This window comes from Schistocerca americana, chromosome 2, assembly GCF_021461395.2.
Source record: "Schistocerca americana isolate TAMUIC-IGC-003095 chromosome 2, iqSchAmer2.1, whole genome shotgun sequence".
Lineage (NCBI taxonomy): Eukaryota > Metazoa > Arthropoda > Insecta > Orthoptera > Acrididae > Schistocerca > Schistocerca americana.
The window spans coordinates 938,419,213-938,439,322 of record NC_060120.1 but is presented as its reverse complement, the minus strand read 5'-3'; the positions used below and the strand labels follow the sequence as shown (position 1 = coordinate 938,439,322).

Sequence of the window (20,110 nt, the reverse complement as noted above, 5' to 3'; positions counted from 1 at the left end):
CCACCACTGCTGGCGGCTCACCTCCAACTGCGCAACGCTACGCGCTGTTCACAGCCAGCTGCCTAACACTACAATGGCGAGTATTACAACAATGCAAAGCAGCCACAGACTGCACACAGCACAGCCAGTGATTTTCATACAGAGGTGGCGTTACCAATAAAAAAACCTAAACAGCCTACTTACATAGAGAAAACATAAACAGCCTACTTACATAGAGAAAACATAAACAGCCTACTTACATAGCCCCCATGCTCCCCACAAAAAATTTTACAAATTGGTTTGGGCAGTGCCCAATACAGATTTGAAAAAATTTTTCATCATTACAATAACAAAGATATCAAATGCACACACTTATTGATACAACGTTGGTCAAAAGCTAAAATTTTGTCACAGTCCATAAAGACAGTCCTGATCATTCATTACGGTAAAATATAGTGTTTTTCTCAAAGTCTGAGCAGTAGAAGAAAATGCACACGGAAGTAGTGGATTTCCATGCAGTCTTGAAGAAGTAGTGTTGTCCTTCCAACGGAAAGACAGTGCTGACTCTCGACATGCAGACAAGTATTGGGTCACAACAGAGCAAACCCACTGCAGAGTCAGTCGAAGTTTTGATGAATATTGGTAGGTAGGTCATCACAGAGCAGACCCACCGTAGTCCTGGTAGAGATTACGATATTGGTGGGCCACCAGAGGTGCAGACCCACTGCAGTCCTTGTAGAAATAATGGTATTGATGGATCATCAAAGATGTAGACCCACTGTAGTCCTTGTAGAGATAATGGTATTGGTGGGCCACCAGAGGTGCAGACCCACTGTAGTCCTTGTAGAAATAATGGTATTGATGGATCATCAAAGATGTAGACCCACTGTAGTCCTTGTAGAGATAATGGTATTGGTGGGCCACCAGAGGTGCAGACCCACTGTAGTCCTTGTAGAGATAATGGTATTGGTGGGCCACCAGAGGTGCAGACCCACTGTAGTCCTTGTAGAGATGGCCAGCAGCCATCTGTTGCGATTGTGCAGGTGCACATTCACCATCGAAGAGTCTTGCGGAGAATATAGCAAGTCCATAAACCACCACTTGTGCACTCACAAAGTTTTTGGACTTGTCCTTAGAACCAGCAATGCTGTTATCCAGTCCCTTGCTGAATTATTAACACACGTGCAAACACTATCAGTCCCTACTTCTCACATATTGTCCATATACTATGACCAACGGAAATGTGTGCAGTGAAATGGAACTTACAAGTTACTTAATTTGAAGAACTGGTGTCTGTACAATTATAAATTTACAACATGAAAATACAATTACAAAGGTACAAAATACATCATTAAAGAACATAACAATACAGATAACATTTGTAGTAACACAGGCTTTACAAAAGAATAGAAATAGACATATACATCAGTGTTACAGGAATTATGACATGAGTACATACATAAAAGATCGAATAACTTTCGAAACATCAACTTCACACATGAGCATTAACACAAAACAGAATAAATAATGTCTAAACATCTTTACAAAGTAAATAACACATTATTAATGCCAATTGTATTTGAGGATAACAGTATTCCTCATCATAGTGAATGTAACTTAGTATTAGAAGAGAAAAAAGTTCTATGAAACAGTACACAGAGACAGGAAGAAAACAAATACACAAGGGTACACAAACATATAGTGGGATAACACAAAAGGGAAAGGGCAGGGTTTGTTTTCAGTGTAACATTTGGTACTGCAGTCCAACCTAAAACTTCATTCCATAGATCTTTCGTCTTATTTCAAAATCTGTTTCCACCAAAAAAATCCTATCAAAGCATGCTTTCTGTATTTATATGTTCACATATTTCTTACCTCATTATTTATTTCCAAGAAAATCCTACGTAAACCTGTTGTCCCTAAACCCTACTTTTTTGCTCATATCCTCTTTCAAAATACTTTTTTTGGCCAAACCATTTTCTTATAGCTTCTCAATGCATTTCTTCCAATTCATCACATCTCGTTCTCTCATATAGCCTACCCCATCTTAAGCTAACTTAAATCTACTGAGCTCAGATGCTAAACTAAGGGACAAGGCAATGCAGCAGCACAAAACAATTAACACAAGCAGCAATGACAAAAAATACAGATTGGCAAAGCTAGCAGCAGCAAATGTAATAACTTATATCAAAACATGACATAGCTCAAGCAGAAAAAAATATTACACTAAAAATGGCCATGTCTAATACCTATGTCACATCTTAACACTAGAGTGATGCATCACAATTTATTCTACAAAAGAAATTACCAAGTACTCGAAAAGAAAATTATGAATGCAGTTCCTGTGAAGGTAAATTTCGCTTTGTGCTCCCTCATTTTTTTGAAAAAAATTATTATATACTCGATCTGTAGACAGAAAATATTTATATTAGTACATCTATAAAATTTTATTTTAACCAATGCTGCAGTGCAGCTAGAAACTAGATATCAAATGAAATAAGCAACTATGTACAAAGCAAAGCGTAAGAACATCGTTCAATAGTCATGTGGCATTTCATAAGTAGTAAAAAAATCTCTCATCTAGAAAGACAGTAGTCATAGTCAGGTGTGTAGACAAACTATTTCTTGTCATTTCATTAGGCATTTCAGTAAATGTCAGAAAGTACGATATGTTTCCAAGTAATTAGCGTATCGAATTTGCGATGCTTTCTCTAAAGGAATGACAATGGCCAGGATAATGGCCTCCCTTTTTTTTTCTTCCTGTGCTCTGAAAGGCACGCGCCAATGGCCCTCTCTCCAGGCGTCCGACACAGCTGGGTGCCCATGACGCATTACGTGCAGGTGGTCACTTAACTTTCTTACGGAAATATTTACGACAGCAGTTTCCGCTACAGTGACAGTCTCACATAAAAATATTTCACAGGTCAAGAATTAGCGTTGCAAATCTGTAGAAAGAAAATCCTATAAATATAAGTGTCCAAATAAAATATTCGTCAGCATTGTGATACAGTCACGCATTTACGCACATTTCATAACTCTTAAAGTACGATTCTTGGTTTCCAACATACTTCTTATTCCTCATATACGGTAGCAACATCTTATTGATCATAAACATATCTCAACAGCATAGTACACATCGTCGTCGTAATAATAACATCATAACACCTCAGTCAAATCTCAAAATTGTCGTAGCTTCCTCCAATAATTTCAAAACCTAAAAAAAATTCTCTGCTCATTTCAATAGTGTCATCTACCTCAAACGTACTTTAAAATCATGCTCCCTTACCAAATACATCATTCAAAGCTCTCATAGTATCACAATGATTCCGAAAAAATATGAACAGTTTACAAAGTACAGACAAAATACAGTTTCATAAGTGTGAAGTTACCCAACTGTGTATTGCGTAAACATGTGTCACTGATGTAGTAAAAAAATGTTTATCTCTCAGTTAAATGATCAGATAGCTGTGTAATTTATGTGTTAGAGAAATATGGTACCGATGTGTAAAGTTGTATAAGCAAATACCATATTAGCTAGGGTTCCTTGTGGTTGCCACACACATGGTACACAAAGTAAGCGTGTACCCCCCTGAGGATTAATGTAATTATACCCTCAGGTGTTACAGATTACAGCAATGGAATGAAATGTATTACGGAAAACCTTTGTATCATTGTACTTCAAATATCTTTAAAAAATAAATGTTTTAAGTACAAAATTAATCACTCAAATGCGTGTCCTGTAGCGCTAAATGTGCGTCTCGCTGTAAGATAATTCTGTGGAAGTGTCGTACTTATCGTCCTCCGAAAGCTAAGTTCTGCAGAAGTCAATGTACTTACCTCATGATAAACAAAAGTGAAATGCTTTATGTATAGATATCTTAGTTATTACGCTTATTGCCATGATGAAGAAAGTACTGTGCTGTAACGTATTGTTGTGCTACGGAAAAGGCAATCTCATTATAGCTATACCACAAAAGTTACTACTAAAACATGTTTTACTTTGCAGAATAAAACAGAAAAACTGTGCAGATATAAAACAGAAACACTGCAAAAGCAACATTGTAAATTTTCACTCATTAGTAGTGTCGTGATAAAACCGTGTAGTTGTCACATAAACTAACCACTGTGTCGTCTGGTATCTCACAGAAAGTACTTTAAACCCAGAATGTATTTTCAAGTAAACCAAAATGTTGCATTAAAATCTCATTAGCAGTACTGGTAAATGTTCTAAGTATGTGAGCCTTGTAGTCGTTCCATAATCGTGCAACTAACAAGCAAGAATGTACACACACAATAACACTGTGACGTCTGTTCACTATAACAATGCATTCGTCATTTCTGTTTCAATAAGTTCTCTTGGTTCTTGACTGGATATTTAACTTCAAACATTGTTGCATGTTAACAGTTTCTTAAGTCTGACACAGCATACTAGTAATGTAAAGTGAAAAGTTTTATGGCAATGACAAAGTTAAAAAGCAGATTATCTTTAAATAAACAGTTTTACATGTGAAGTGTGGTGCTATCCTTTACTCTTCATAGTACTCACAGTTTGATTTGAATGCAACTATCATGTTGTATACGTCGGTAAGGAATGCTAAAATTTTTCTCAAGGTTAGCGCCTATGTTATTTTTCTCGGAGCCAGCGGGCGCACGCGGCTGCCTGCTGTGCGAGTCATTGTCTGCCTCTTTGTTGGCGCGCGCCGTTATTGGGGTTTGGAGACTTAACTTCTACAAATTCACCGTGACGAGAGGGCCCAGCTCTGTTTAAAGCTCGCCAGTTCTGATGCAATTCAGGTCTGTCGTTACGATCACATCGTCTGTCGTCATGTCGGTAGTTCCTGTAGTTTCTTTCTTGTCGGTTAAGTGGTGGAGAATTTCTCCCTGAATCGTGACTGCGCGCTGGACCGTTGCGTCTAAAGTTATTCTGTCTCCCGTGATAATAACTGTTTTGGTTTCCATATTGTCTGTTCCTATGGTTATCTCTGTCATATTCATAGTTACGGAAGTGCGATCTTTCTCTGTAGTTATTACTACTCTGCCAGTGGTTGTCATATGGGTGGTGTCTGTTTTGGACACGATTTGCGTTGTAAGAATAGGCTTGTCGTGTCCAGTTATTGCTTCTGTCGTCACGAAATTGTGACGGATGTGACCTGTAGTGATTGTTTTCCTGTTTTCGCATCCCGCGACGGTCTGTGTCAATTTCCAGTTCTTGTAACAGTCCCTGAAATGCTTCAATGTCGTCTTTGCAACGTCCTGCTAAAATAATATGTCGTAAATGTTCAGGCAATTTCAGTAAGCAAATGCGGATGAGTTCTGAGGGGCTGTATGGGTTTGAAAGATACTGATTCTTACGCAACATGTCTTCAAAATATTTCACAATACTGGAAAATTCAGATTGTTCGAAACGTTTCATCATTATGATGCTTTGTTTTACTCGATCTTGTGTGGCCTGAGACCAATATGCTGAGAGGAAGGCATGGTAAAACTCTCCTTCACTGTGGCAATCGTGAATGACCGACCACATTCTTACAGCTGGTTCATTCTCTAAGTAGCCACACATAAATTCTAATCTGTGCTCTAATGACCAGTTGGGAGGAAAACAATGAGAGAATTGATGGAGCCATGCTTGTGGATGAATGTCGTTGCCAGAATTCTTAAATGTTTTGAATTTACGTGTAGTAATGAACAGCTTATAGTCAAAGTCATCATGTCGGCGAGTCGCATATCGGTCATTGTTACGTCGTTTCGGCGGTTCCATTTCAAAATTCGGTGCACCTTGCCAATTTCTTTCATAACTTCCGAAATGCCCTATGTTATTATTTTGTGGCTGTTCCGTATTTCTATGTCCCTCTTCCCTTATTGGGGCGCGAGTGTCCTCTGAAATACGTAATTCTTGTATTACCTGTGTTAGCTGATCTTGTACTTCCCGGATTTCTCTTTGGTGTTGCGTATCAATTTGATTCAGATTTTGTTTCAGTTTCCTAATTTGTTCGCTCTCTTCTGTGTTATTAAAGACTACCGGTTTTGTGTCATTCAGATTATCATCTACCTTCGTAGATAAATTATTTAGCTGATCCGAAAGTTCAACTACTTTCTCTGATAATGAACTAATTTCCTCCATGTGTCTTTCTACTGTGTCCTTTAAGTTTTCCTGAGTTTTTGTAAGTTGCGTAACCGAATCGGTAGATGCAACTGAGTCAATTTTAGCTTGCAAGGTCTCATGATTTTCATGAACAATAATTTGCAGTTCTTTTATGGCTGCTTCGTGATTCTGTAATGCATTTTCATGCCGCGAAAAAATAGGTTGAAAATGTTCACAAATTTGTGTTTTTATGTCGTTACAGACTTTTTGACATTTCGATTCGATTTTATGTAACTCAGTAGTTAAATCTTCACGTGTTTGTTCAAGTGTGGTGTCTAACTTTTGAAGATTTTGTTCCATTGTGTCTAACTTTTGAAGCTTTTGTCCCATTTGTTTCTGATTTTGTTCAAGTGTTGTGTCTAACTTTTGTAGCTTTTGTCCCATTTGTTGCATTAACTGTAATAACAATGCACTGGTGTCTGAAACATGTTCCTCAGTGCTTTTCGGCAGTGAATTTGCACCGGCAACATTCACATTTTGACAAGCGGAAAACGTGTCTTGACTCATTTGGGAAAACGGTGAGGATGCAAAACCTGAATCTACAGTATTTGCAAAATTGTGTCCTGTCATTTCGGATTCCTGAGGCGAGCTGCTGCCGACCGATCGATCGATAATGCTTCCCTCTTCACTAATTGTTTCACTGTCCACGCCATTGTTTGCCGCCCGCTCCATTTCCCTATGCATAATTATCAAATTACTACTTTGAACATCAGTTAATTCATTACTCGGTGGCGCAAACACACTGCTTTCATTTTCACTGTCATTTCTCAGTTTACTTTGGAGCCTAGTATTACGTTTTTCACACGCCATTATTGTCACAGTATTTCACACGACAACACAGAAAAGCACAATTTGAAGAGCAAAAATAAGAGAACACATTAACATAACACTGAAAATAATATCTAGTTAATTGCAGCTGCGAAATACTTGGTGCAAATCTACATGAATGCCACAACTGTTTTACTGTACAACAATGAAAGACTGCAACTACAAAGGAGATTTTCTCTACAATTACGCGCTAGAAATAAACAAAATCTACACTAATTACACAAACTACAACAAAAGATCAGAAGATTCCAGTGAGGTATCCTCGGCTAAGGGTCGACATATGAAACGTCCCCTTTGAACAATAATACACGACTGTCCTTTACCTGACACAGAATATTTTTTAGCGCAACGCAATCTGACTTTCAAAAAAATCCCTACGAAAGAATGGCCCTGACTAACATTAACCTATACGTTTCACAAATCACTTACCTCACAAAAATCTTCGCTGCTCAAGCTACTGCAATACAGCGAGCGCCACTACTGCCAGCTAAATAAAAGATTCAAACTACTGAAGGCACTAACTACTGATAGGGATAGTTAGCAAATGAAAGATATTAATAGAGAACAAACAATGTATTTACCTTGATATCATCATATATAAATATAGCAGTTCATGACAAATTTCAAAACTCCGCCATCTCTCTCCCCACATCCACCACTGCTGGCGGCTCACCTCCAACTGCGCAACGCTACGCGCTGTTCACAGCCAGCTGCCTAACACTACAATGGCGAGTATTACAACAATGCAAAGCAGCCACAGACTGCACACAGCACAGCCAGTGATTTTCATACAGAGGTGGCGTTACCAATAAAAAAACCTAAACAGCCTACTTACATAGAGAAAACATGAACAGCCTACTTACACAGGGACTGTTTCTGCCGTATTTGGTAAATGCAAATGGTGAGTTTCTGACATGACTGACAGAGAGCGCCGAAACCCTGGAAACAAAAATAGTGAGGTTTTTTTTTTTTAATGAACTCTTGAATAACGCTGAATTTTTTTGTGTTTGTGCGTGTATTCATCTTAACGACAAACAGTCGTCCGCGATAAGCATCTGTTCGCCAGCGTCGCTGCAGAGTTCAGTTCCGTCGACATTTTTCCGGAGCTTCTTTATTTTTCTTCTGATATTAAATTTTTCTTAAACGACTTCCATGAAGTCGTACCGTGACTGCAGTTATTACAGAGTCGCGCCAGTGTCTTCCCTGTCGTTCCGGATATGACCTGGAATGTTTTTATTCCACCATCTCCCGAGAACTGGCTAGTGCAGGCCCAGGCAAGCTTACCCCGTTTTCCTGTTGATGCACTTATACGCTGATTTGCGAGGCACGTTAAATTCCCAGAAGGCTGTTCCCGCATTTGCCGTGATATTATTGCTCGCGGCTGTAGGAATGGATGTAACATTTCGCGAAATTCCCCGCTTGCAATGTTTTTAGTTTTCTAGTACTACATATGGTGCCTGCTGATTGGACAAACATTATTGCGAAGTAATAACGCAGCAACCAACTAACTTGGCAGCTGACATGCGAAAGACACTCTTTACACTCCTCGAGATAAACAGATCTGATCTTTTTGAAAACGGCACCAAAAAGAGATTAGCCACTGCTAAACTATTTCACGAATTACGGTCACCGAAGGCGGAAGTATGATGTAGGAAGTTAGGAGAGTAGTTCTGTGTCGTAGAACTGATAAACGGTCACCAACATCGCAATCAAATGACGACGTGAAACCGTTCACTTCCATTCTGACAAACGAATATTAGTGTTGAGTAATGTCTTAAGAGCCCGCCCGGTTGGCCGTGCGGTCTAACGCACGGCTTTAAGGGCGGGAAGGAGCGCCTGGTCCGCGGCACGAATCCGCCCGGCGGACATGTGTCGAGGTCCGGCGAGCCGGCCAGTCTGTGGATGGTTTTTAGGCAGTTTTCCATCTGCCTCGGCAAATGCTGGCTGGTTCCCTTTATTCCGCTGCGCAAACAAGTTCTCCACGTACGCGTACACCACCATTACTCTACCACGCAAACATAGCGGTTACACTCGTCAGGTGTTCAAAATGGTTCAAATGGCTCTGAGCACTATGGGACTTAACATCTGTGGTCATCAGTCCCCTAGAACTTAGAACTACTTAAACCTAACTAACCTAAGGACATCACACACATCCATGCCCGAGGCAGGATTCGAACCTGTGAGCCGGCCGGTGTGGCCGTGCGGTTAAAGGCGCTTCAGTCTGGAACCGCGTGACCGCTGCGGTCGCAGGTTCGAATCCTGCCTCGGGCATGGATGTGTGTGATGTCCTTAGGTTAGTTAGGTTTAATTAGTTCTAAGTTCTAGGCGACTGATGACCTCAGAAGTTAAGTCGCATAGTGCTCAGAGCCATTTGAATCAACCATTTTTTTTCGAACCTGCGACCGTAGCAGTCGCGCGGTTCCGGACTGAGCGCCTAGAACCGCTAGACTCGTCAGGTGTGAGACGTTCTCTGGGGGTCCACCGGAGGCCGAACCGCACAATAACCCTGGGTTCGGTGTGAGGCGGTGGAGGGGTGAAGTGGACTGCGGTAGTCGTCGTGGGGTTGCGGACCACTGCGGCTGCGGCGGGGACGGAGCCTCTCCGTCGTTTCTAGGTCTCCGGTTAACATAACATAATGTCTTAAGAGCCCCCACACACTCAGTATTTATTGCGTAGTAATATTATATCAATACATTCCACAAACGTATGAAGCCAAGAATGGCACAACAATATTGCGCATTATTTATGCCCGGGATGCGTCAGTTGAAACTCTGCCTTCCTAGTGAACCTGTCGCCGCTCGGCGATTTGGAACTCGTAGGCTATCAACTGCAGCTGACTTCCTTACTCTTCAGAACACATACAGAAAGTATGCAGAACGCACGAAATATGTCTGAAAAGCTCCCAGTGAACATTTCAGTGCGGCAGGGGCTCATTCAGTGAAGTATAGATTCGTAAACTACAACAACATTACAATAATTATAAATTATAACACGTGACTGTATAATTTATCGTGTACATATGTTGTTTTTCTATATGTTTCTCTAGTGCAGCAAGTGTTGCAAATAAAACTGTCTCAAAGCAAATAAAACAATTGTTTTCTGATTTCTGATTGAAATCTTATATTTTGTGCTGCCCACGATGTGACAGCGGTTTCCTCTACTATTGTGAAAAACGAGATATCTGGCGTTTTCTTAACAGTTAGGAATTTCATTTCTCAAAGTAAAAGTACCACATGTTCGTTTGATACACATCCTCCAGAACACTCTCTGATCTTATGTCACTTACTTTTTTCGGTTCTTTGCGGAAATTCGTTCGGAGCGATTTGAATTTCTCTAGGTCTCGGGAGGAGCAATACTACCCATACATATACAATATATTGAGCGAGCGTAAATATTTTTAAAGCTTTCCATTCGTCTTCAATGTCCTGTATTATGCAAATCGTCAATACCGTTCTCAGACTGTCGCAATAAGTATTGAGCGTCACAGGGTCCTTTTAGTCTTACTAAATATGTACCAAGTAAAGAAATAAAGACAGCATAGACCCGACGTGGTTTAATGTTAACTTCATAGAATGTTGCGAAAAGGGATTGTTACACTCACGCTATAAAACAAGCAAACTTTATGGACCTAGACAGAAAACATAATGACCATTCCAGTATCCGTAAGCCTACAGTAATTTCCACAGACAGATCTTGGCGAAAGATGTATTACAATTCCTAGAAAGTTCTGGCCCTGTGTAAACTTATTCGACGGATCCAAGCTCGTGGATCAGTCTGGTGTTGAGACTGAAGACTGCAGACAGAAATCCAAAATATAAAACACTACATTTAAAAATGTGTTGACGCATGAGAGTACTATCATACCGATGCTTGGCCGCCGCACAAACTCACAGATGATAGATACTGAAGCAGTAGCCCCCGGTATTGAAAAACAGTTTAGACTACACAAAGTGAAGAAGACAGCAGATCGTGGTAGAATCCCTGTTGAACAGGACACGTTGCGGAATTAGCGCTTTTCCTAGCTCTCGCACAGGAAATACTCACCGTCGCCCTCGATAGTCCTCTCTCTCCCTTGATGGCCAACTTTTCTGTGAAGAACTCTGAGCAGACAGCGCTGGAATCAGCGGCCCACAAACCAGTTGTATTTTGGAGGTACGTAGGCAATTTTTTCATAATGTGCTCTCACTGCAGAAAAGAAATTAACGTAGTTTTTACCTATCTCTGCTCCTTTCATAAGAACATCCATTTCACTATGGAAATAGTCTGGAGTACTGCTTGCGGCGCCGCGCGGGATTAGCCGAGCGGTCCACGGCGCTGCAGTCATGGACTGTGCGGCTTGTCCCGGCGGAGGTTCCAGTCCTCCCTCGGGCATGGGTGTGTGTCTTTGTCCTTAGGACAATTTAGGTTAAGTAGTGTGTAAGCTTAGGGACTGATGACCTTAGCAGTTAAGTCCCATAAGATCTCACACACATTTGAACATTTTTTTTGCTGTGCGGTGTGTGACGGAGGACATCGAAAAAGCTCAAAGAAGGGCAGCTTATCCAGGAACAGGGTAGAGAGTGCCACAGACATGATACATGAATTGACATGGCGATCATTGAAACAAAGGCATTTTTCGTTGAGCAGGATCTTCTCGTGAAATTTCAATCATCAACTGTCTCTTCCCATTGCGAAAGTATTCTCTTGGCACCGGCCTACATTAGGGAGAAATGTCCATCGTAATAAAATAAGGGAAATCAGAGCTTGCACAGGAAAAGTAAGTACTCGTTTTTCCCACGCGCTCTTCGAGGGTGGAACAAAAGGGAAGAAGCTTGAAGGCGGTTCGATGAAACCTTTGACCAGGCACTTAATTGTGAATGGCAGAATAATCATGTAGACGTAGAGGGTTCTCTACCATTCCTTGGTGTTGTGATTAGACGGAAGAACGATGGTTCTGTGGGGCATTCAGATTTATAGTAAGCCCACTCATATCGATGTGTACGTGCAATCATCGAGTTTTCGTAGGCCGTCGCAAACTTACGTAGCCCTTTCACACAGAGCTCACACAGTCTCAGACGAGATAGATTGAGTAGATGGACTTTTCGTTCCAGTATATTCATAGTGAGGAGATTCTCCATGGTGCAGAAAACGTCAGAAAACAAAACAAAAATACATAAAAATATTTGCACAGAGAATACAGATATGCTAAGGTAGCTTCCACAGACACCTAGTGAAGGGGTCCTCATGGCTATGGGTCAAGAAAAACAATCTTAAATATATTTTCGTTTAAAAGATAATAGCAAACTTATCGTAAAACATGTCCGCCCCGGTAGCTGAGTGGTCAGCGTGACAGACTGTCAATCCTAAGGGCCCGGGTTCGATTCCCGCCTGGGTCGGAAATTTTCTCCGCTCAGGGACTGGGTGTTGTGTTGTCCTAATCATCATCATTTCATCCCCATTGACGCGCAGGTCGCCGAAGTGGCGTCAAATCGAAAGACCTGCACCAGGCGAACGGTCTACCCGACGGGAGGCCCTAGCCACACGACATTTCTATCGTAAAACATTTAGGTGTTCGGTACATGGACTAAAGAGCTGTCCCTCCTAAAGACAGTGTTCCGGGAAAATAGATATTCTACTCAGCAGATGAAAAGGGCACTATTAGTTAAAACAAAGAACAAGGAAGTGGACAAAGGGGAGAGCATGCCTTTATTGGCAACATTTCGTTCAACATACCCAAAATCTTCCGAAAATTTAAGGTGAAATAGGTTTTATGATCATCATCTAAGATTGCAGACTTTCTGGGATCAGTGAAGGACAGTTTGGAATTGCAGAAGGTGTGAGGTTTCTCATATTTTGGACAGGATGTTATTTTCCAAATTTTACATTTTAGTGGGACGCTGCAACTGGCAGAAGTAATTCGCTGCCTTACGCAGCACTGCAGAACTCGAAAGCACCGAATGAGAAGCTAGTTCGCATGCAGGCATCGATAACTGCAGAACCATATGGCACAGCAATGACAAATTCAAATGGCTCTGAGCACTATGCGACTTAACTTCTGAGGTCATCAGTCGCCTAGAACTTAGAACTAATTAAACCTAACTAACCTAAGGACATCACACACATCCATGCCCGAGGCAGGATTCGAACCTGCGACCGTAGCGGTCACGCGGTTCCAGACTGAAGCGCCTTTAACCGCACGGCCACACCGGCCGGCACAGCAATGACACATTGGAGCAAGGATATGTAGTCAAGCCATTAAAATGAATCTTGCTTGGCGATCGATACGTAGGGTAACCGCATTCATTCACGCGTGTATCTCAGAACTTGTTTATTAAATACTAGCAGAGAAAACCGGCGTTGCCCAGATATTTGTTAATAGCTGTTCGTCCACGCCCGTACCACGCAGTATCTGGCCGTGTGATTAACGTTTTTGGCGTTACATGTCCTGAACTATATGTCGTACGATGATGTAGTAATGTAGGTAAATTCAACGACATATGCGGATACCGACTGAGAAATGTATTGCGAGTGTAATAGCAAATAAGTAATAAATTCAAACGTCATGCACGATGCGGCTGTTTTTCATGCAGCACATTGCTTATGACGTCATATCTGCTGAACTACGTGTTATACAGTGATATTATTTTGCAGTTAAATTCAGTGCTATAAGTGCGTACTCTCTGCAAAACATGTTACGTGTAAAGGTAGTTGTACAGAAGTAGTAAATTATGACGTCATGTATCATGCGGTACATTTACTGCATGAGCAGTGGAAAAGTAGTAAGCGGTAAACATTTTTCCGTTCATCATTTTGTAGGGGTTGTCAGCGAGAAAAGATTTCGTAAAGATTTAAAATAATGTGTAAGGCTCGTTGCAAGTCGCTAAGTACTCTCATTCTCAAATACTGCGCAAATGAAACCTGGGAATTCACGCGTGGCGAACTACGCTTCTTTTTCAACCCCGTCCCTTTGACAAGTTGGTGGTTCTGACAGCCGCAGCGATTGTTGCCTGACAGTATGGTTTATGTGTACCAGGTTTGGTTGAAATCGATCCAACGGTTTAGTAGGATATGTGAAACACACACGCATACATACTTTTATAATGTTTATGATGTGGTTACCGAAACCCACTTTAGCGTTCCAAGCACTAGGAAGATCCCACATTTTTTCAGAGCTTTAATACGATAGTGTATCTATGCAGTAAACCAGTTAAAACAATTAACACACACACATACATATTTTTATAATGTTTATGGATTGGTTACCAAAACCCACTTCAGCGTTCCAAGCATTAGGATGCGCCCACATGTTTTCGGAGCTTTAATACAATAGTGTTTCTATGCAGTAAACCGGTTAAAATAATAAACAAATGAACATTGTTAAGCTACTGACGGTGTACGAGTAGCTACAACGTTTTATCAAGTATGCAAGATATTTCGACTGCGCGCCAAATATCGGCAGTCGGCGATAGGACGTTCTTAGAACCTGTTTTTTTTGTGATGTCGCCGATGCGATGTAATCCGAATCTGTTCTCTGAACTAGCTAGCCCTCTTTACCATGCTCTCAGCTTTGAGGAACTTTTTGCGATGAATTATTTTTGTTACTTCACTGTAAACTTTTCTACGAAGTTCGCTAATAAACGCACCGTAATGACTTCCCGGGACTTATTTCACAGGTATTCGCACCACCATTTAAAATCAGAGGGTGCCTGTGTGCATCTTCTAAAGAATTCAGTGCGTTACAGGAACTGCTTCGAGGGATAACATGAAATAGAGATTCACAGAAAACAAGTAAGAGGAAATCCTATGCGCCGATTCATTAAGATAATCAGGAAAGAGCTAACTTGTGCAGTCTCGAGTGGAAAGACATGACCAGTCGTTCTGCACGTCACCTGTACCACTTTCTACGGACATGTTGCTAAACTGAGAAACTTTTCCGGAGGTTAGGCACCACGAGCGGATTTACAAAATACTTTGCCAGCGTGGTACGGCTTTCGTAGGTCAGACTCACCATACCGTGGGAGAACGCTGCACTGAACACCAACGCGGCACTTCCGTTTTGCAACCAGCCGAGTCTACTATTGCCAAACGTTGTATCTCCAGCGAACATTCAGTGGCGTACTAAAGAACAATAATTTTAGCCACAGCAACATCGTTTTGGGACGCCATTACTAAAGAATCCGTGGAGATACGCGTGGCGGAAAATCTAATGAAACATGATCGCGGCTACCAGTTAGATATTCCGTGGAACCCCAGCATTTCCACGAATATCTGTAATCGGCCGGCGGAAATCCTGAGGACAGCTGGGTCTTTTCCACCGGCGACAACGCTGCCCGCCAGGTAGTGTGGTTATTCTGCCGTCACGATGTTGATGCCTGCGCGAGATACAAACAGCGCGCCTATGAACTGCGGGGCGGGAGGGGAGAGGAGTCTTCGTCATTCACCAACAATCCTGAACCAGGTCATCAGAGGAACTGCAACTACTGCGCCTATCAAAATACAGGGTGATCAAAAAGTCAGTATAAATTTGATAACTTAATAAACCAAGGAATAATGTAGATAGAGAGGTAAAAATTGACACACATACTTGAAATGACATGGGGTTTTATTAGAACAAAAAAAAAAACAAAAAAAGAAACAAAGTTCACAAAATGTCCGACAGATGGCGCGTGAAAGATGTCTTGCGCGCGCCGTTCGGTGATGATCGTGTGCTCAGCCGCCACTTTCGTCATGCTTGACCTCTCAGGTCCTCAGACCACAGTCCGTGCGATTATTGGCTTTGGGGTCGCCTGAAGTCGCAAGTGTATCGTGATCGACCGACATATCTAGGGACGCTGAAAGACAACATCCGACGCCAGTGCCTCTCCACAACCCCTGACATGCTTTACGGTACTGTTCACAACATTACTCCTCGACTACAGCTACTGTTGAGGAATGATGGTGGACATACTGAGCATTTCCTGTAAAGAACATCATCTTTGCTTTGTCTTACTTTGTTGTGCTAATTATTGCTATTCTGATCAGATGACGCGCCATCTGTCGGACATTTTTTGAACTTTAGTATTTTTTGGGTTCTAATAAGACCCCATGTCATTCCAAGCATGTGTGTCAATTTGTACCTCTCTATCTACACTCCTGGAAATTGAAATAAGAACACCGTGAATTCATTGTCCCAGGAAGGGGAAACTTTATTGACACATTCCTGGGGTCAGATACATCACATGACCACACTGACAGAATCACAGGCACATAGACACAGGCAACAGAGCATGCACAATGTCGGCACTAGTACAGTGTATATCCACCTTTCGCAGCAATGCAGGCTGCTATTCTCCCATGGAGACGATCGTAGAGATGCTGGATGTAGTCCTGTGGAACGGCTTGCCATGCCATTTCCACCTGGCGCCTCAGTTGGACCAGCGTTCGTGCTGGACGTGCAGACCGCGTGAGACGACGCTTCATCCAGTCCCAAACATGCTCAATGGGGGACAGGTCCGGAGATCTTGCTGGCCAGGGTAGTTGACTTACACCTTCTAGAGCACGTTGGGTGGCACGGGATACATGCGGACGTGCATTGTCCTGTTGGAACAGCAAGTTCCCTTGCCGGTCTAGGAATGGTAGAACGATGGGTTCGATGACGGTTTGGATGTACCGTGCACTATTCAGTGTCCCCTCGACGATCACCAGTGGTGTACGGCCAGTGTAGGAGATCGCTCCCCACACCATGATGCCGGGTGTTGGCCCTGTTTGCCTCGGTCGTATGCAGTCCTGATTGTGGCGCTCACCTGCACGGCGCCAAACACGCATACGACCATCATTGGCACCAAGGCAGAAGCGACTCTCATCGCTGAAGACGACACGTCTCCATTCGTCCCTCCATTCACGCCTGTCGCGACACCACTGGAGGCGGGCTGCACGATGTTGGGGCGTGAGCGGAAGACGGCCTAACGGTGTGCGGGACCGTAGCCCAGCTTCATGGAGACGGTTGCGAATGGTCCTCGCCGATACTCCAGGAGCAACAGTGTCCCTAATTTGCTGGGAAGTGGCGGTGCGGTCCCCTACGGCACTGCGTAGGATCCTACGGTCTTGGCGTGCATCCGTGCGTCGCTGCGGTCCGGTCCCAGGTCGACGGGCACGTGCACCTTCCGCCGACCACTGGCGACAACATCGATGTACTGTGGAGACCTCACGCCCCACGTGTTGAGCAATTCGGCGGTACGTCCACCCGGCCTCCCGCATGCCCACTATACGCCCTCGCTCAAAGTCCGTCAACTGCACATACGGTTCACGTCCACGCTGTCGCGGCATGCTACCAGTGTTAAAGACTGCGATGGAGCTCCGTATGCCACGGCAAACTGGCTGACACTGACGGCGGCGGTGCACAAATGCTGCGCAGCTAGCGCCATTCGACGGCCAACACCGCGGTTCCTGGTGTGTCCGCTGTGCCGTGCGTGTGATCATTGCTTGTACAGCCCTCTCGCAGTGTCCGGAGCAAGTATGGTGGGTCTGACACACCGGTGTCAATGTGTTCTTTTTTCCATTTCCAGGAGTGTACATTATTCCGTGATTCATTCAGTTTTCAAATTTATACTGACTTTTTGATCACCCGGTATATAGCATATAAGTTATGTTTCTCCTACTATACCACTGGAGTTTCCTTAGATGCTAAGAAAACCTATGACCGGGTGTGGAAAGACAAGCTCCTCACTAAAGTGCAAGACTTAAGGACGTTCCCGGACTATTGCATCAAGATCATCACCAGCTTCTTACAGCAAAAACGACTAATGGTGAAGATAGAAGAAAAACGCTCCACTATTAAACCATTCAATGACGACATTTCTTAAGAGTCCGTATTGTCACCCACGTTGTTTATCATATACGTGAACGATCTTCCGGCCCTGCCACGTGTCCACCCGGCAAAATTGGCGCATGGCACTGCTCTCTTAACTAGCAGCCAGAGGGTGAACATCGTCACCGGGAGTCTGCAATGCCAAATTACGTTGATTGAGCAGTGTGCAAAGAACGATGACATTACTCTTAACGCTGACAACACACGTGCGGTTATATTTATTCGTCGACGCCCTGATCTGCTTGGCTGACTGATCCTTCGTGGCACAGCAATTACACTACCGGCCATTAAAATTGCTTCACCAAGAAGAAATGCAGATGATAAACGGGTATCCATTGGACAAATATATTATACTTGAACTGACATGTGATTATATTATCACGCAATTTGGGTGCATAGATCTTGAGAAATCAGTACCTCTGCCCCTAATAACGGCCTTGATGGCTGCGGGTACCCTTGACGCTGCACCACAGACAGGAGCGCCTGCGATGGTGTACTCAACGACGAACCAGGGTGCACGAATGGCGAAACGTCATTTTTTCGGATGAATCCAGGTTCTGTTCACAGCATCATGCTGGTCGCATCCGTATTTGGCGACACCGCGGTGAACGCACATTGGAAGCGTCTATTCGTGATCGCCATACTGGCGTATCACCCGGTGTGATGGTATGGGGTGCCATTGGTTACACGTCTCGGTCACCTCTTGTTCGCATTGACGGCACTTTGAACAGTGGGCGTTACATTTCAGGTGTATTACGACCCGTGGCTCTACCCTTCATTCGATCACTGCGAAACCGCACATTTCAGCAGGATAATGCACGACCGCATGTTGCAGGTCCTGTATGGGCCCTTCTGGATACAGAAAATGTTCGACTGCTGCCCTGCCCAGCACATTCTCGAGATCTCTCACCAATTAAAAACGTCTGGTCAATGGCGGCAGAGCAACTGGCTCGTCACGATATGCTAGTTACTACTCTTGATGAACTGCGGTATCGTGTTGAAGCTGCATGAGCTGCTGTACCTGTACACGCCATCCAAGGTGTGTTTGACTCAATGCCCAGGCGTATCAAGGCCGTTATTACTGCTAGAGGTGGTTGTTCTGGGTACTGATTTCTCGGGATCTATGCACCCAAATTGCGTGAAAATGTAATCACGTGTCAGTTCTAGTATAATATATTTGTCCAATGAATACCCGTTTATCATATGCATTTCTTCTTGGTGTAGCAATTTTAGTGGCCAGTAGTGTATTTCAACTTGATACGTCAACCCGTTCACGAGAAAAGGCGTTCTTAACAGTCAGACAGATTGATGGACAAAAAAGAGATCCTAAAAGGGTGTTCCCTTTTTACCGATTGAGCCACAGAACCCTAAAAACATGGCAGCCGAGTTAGCTTTGGTTGCTACAATAAGTGTGTTTGTTGTGTGATGTCCTTAGGTTAGTTAGGTTTAAGTAGTTCTAAGTTCTAGGGGACTGATGACCATAGATGTTAAGTCCCATAGTGCTCAGAGCCATTTGAACAAGTGTGTTAGCCACTTTGAAATTTTAACTCGTTGGTCCGGACTAAAGACACTGCTGTCACCTAGCGGAAAATCATGGTACCAGCACTCACATGAGTAACTGTGTTGCCTCTGACAGCAAATCGAAACGTGTTTTTTTTTTTTTTTTTTTTTTTGGGGTGGGGGGCTGACGCAAAATAACCCCCAGGGCTCAAGTAACCTTATTTTACGTTACTTCAATGTATGATCAGTTAGCTAGCAAAGTGTATTGTAGAAATATGTGATAAAACATTAGTGTGTGACGCGCGGTTGCAGTACGTGCGGCGGCGACGGACGGCGGGCAACGTGCGCCTGCTGGAAATCGAGCTGGTGAAGGGCAGCAAGGGGCTGGGCTTCAGCATCGCGGGCGGCATCGGCAACCAGCACATCCCGGGCGACAACGGCATCTACGTCACCAAGATCATGGACGGCGGCGCCGCCCAGGTCGACGGACGGCTGCTCGTCGGCGATAAGCTGGTCGCCGTCAAGAACACGCCGGTGAGTGCCGCACACGCCTCCAGCCGCAGCTGCGTTCCCAAGAGCCGAGGGCCTAAGGGGCACTTTGCTCAGAGCGCATGCGCAGCACAAGTAGCCGAGTCGTTGCTGTAAACGTCGTGTTGGTAGCCGAGGATTAGCGTCAGTGCCAGATGACATGCCTACAAAATGCTGCGACCTCTACTGGCGCACGTGTAGTACACTTCTGTGTCGCTTTTCTTTGGGTCTTCAGTCTCCTGACTGATTTGATGGGACCCGCCGAAATTTCTCTCCTGTAGCACATGCACCCAGCGTCCTCAATTACT

The 20,110-nt window shown here is 43.5% G+C and overlaps 1 protein-coding gene across 4 annotated transcripts in view; it reads left to right on the top strand.

Annotated features, from left to right (window-relative positions):
- LOC124596031 (disks large 1 tumor suppressor protein) overlaps nucleotides 1-20,110 on the top strand; it is a 940,679-nt gene that overhangs the window by 363,358 nt on the left and 557,211 nt on the right. For all 4 annotated transcript variants that reach the window (XM_047134995.1, XM_047134994.1, XM_047134993.1 and 1 more), the window contains one exon: nucleotides 19,587-19,808. In XM_047134995.1, coding sequence (XP_046990951.1) covers nucleotides 19,587-19,808 — 222 coding nt within the window. The remainder of the gene's footprint in view (nucleotides 1-19,586; nucleotides 19,809-20,110) is intronic.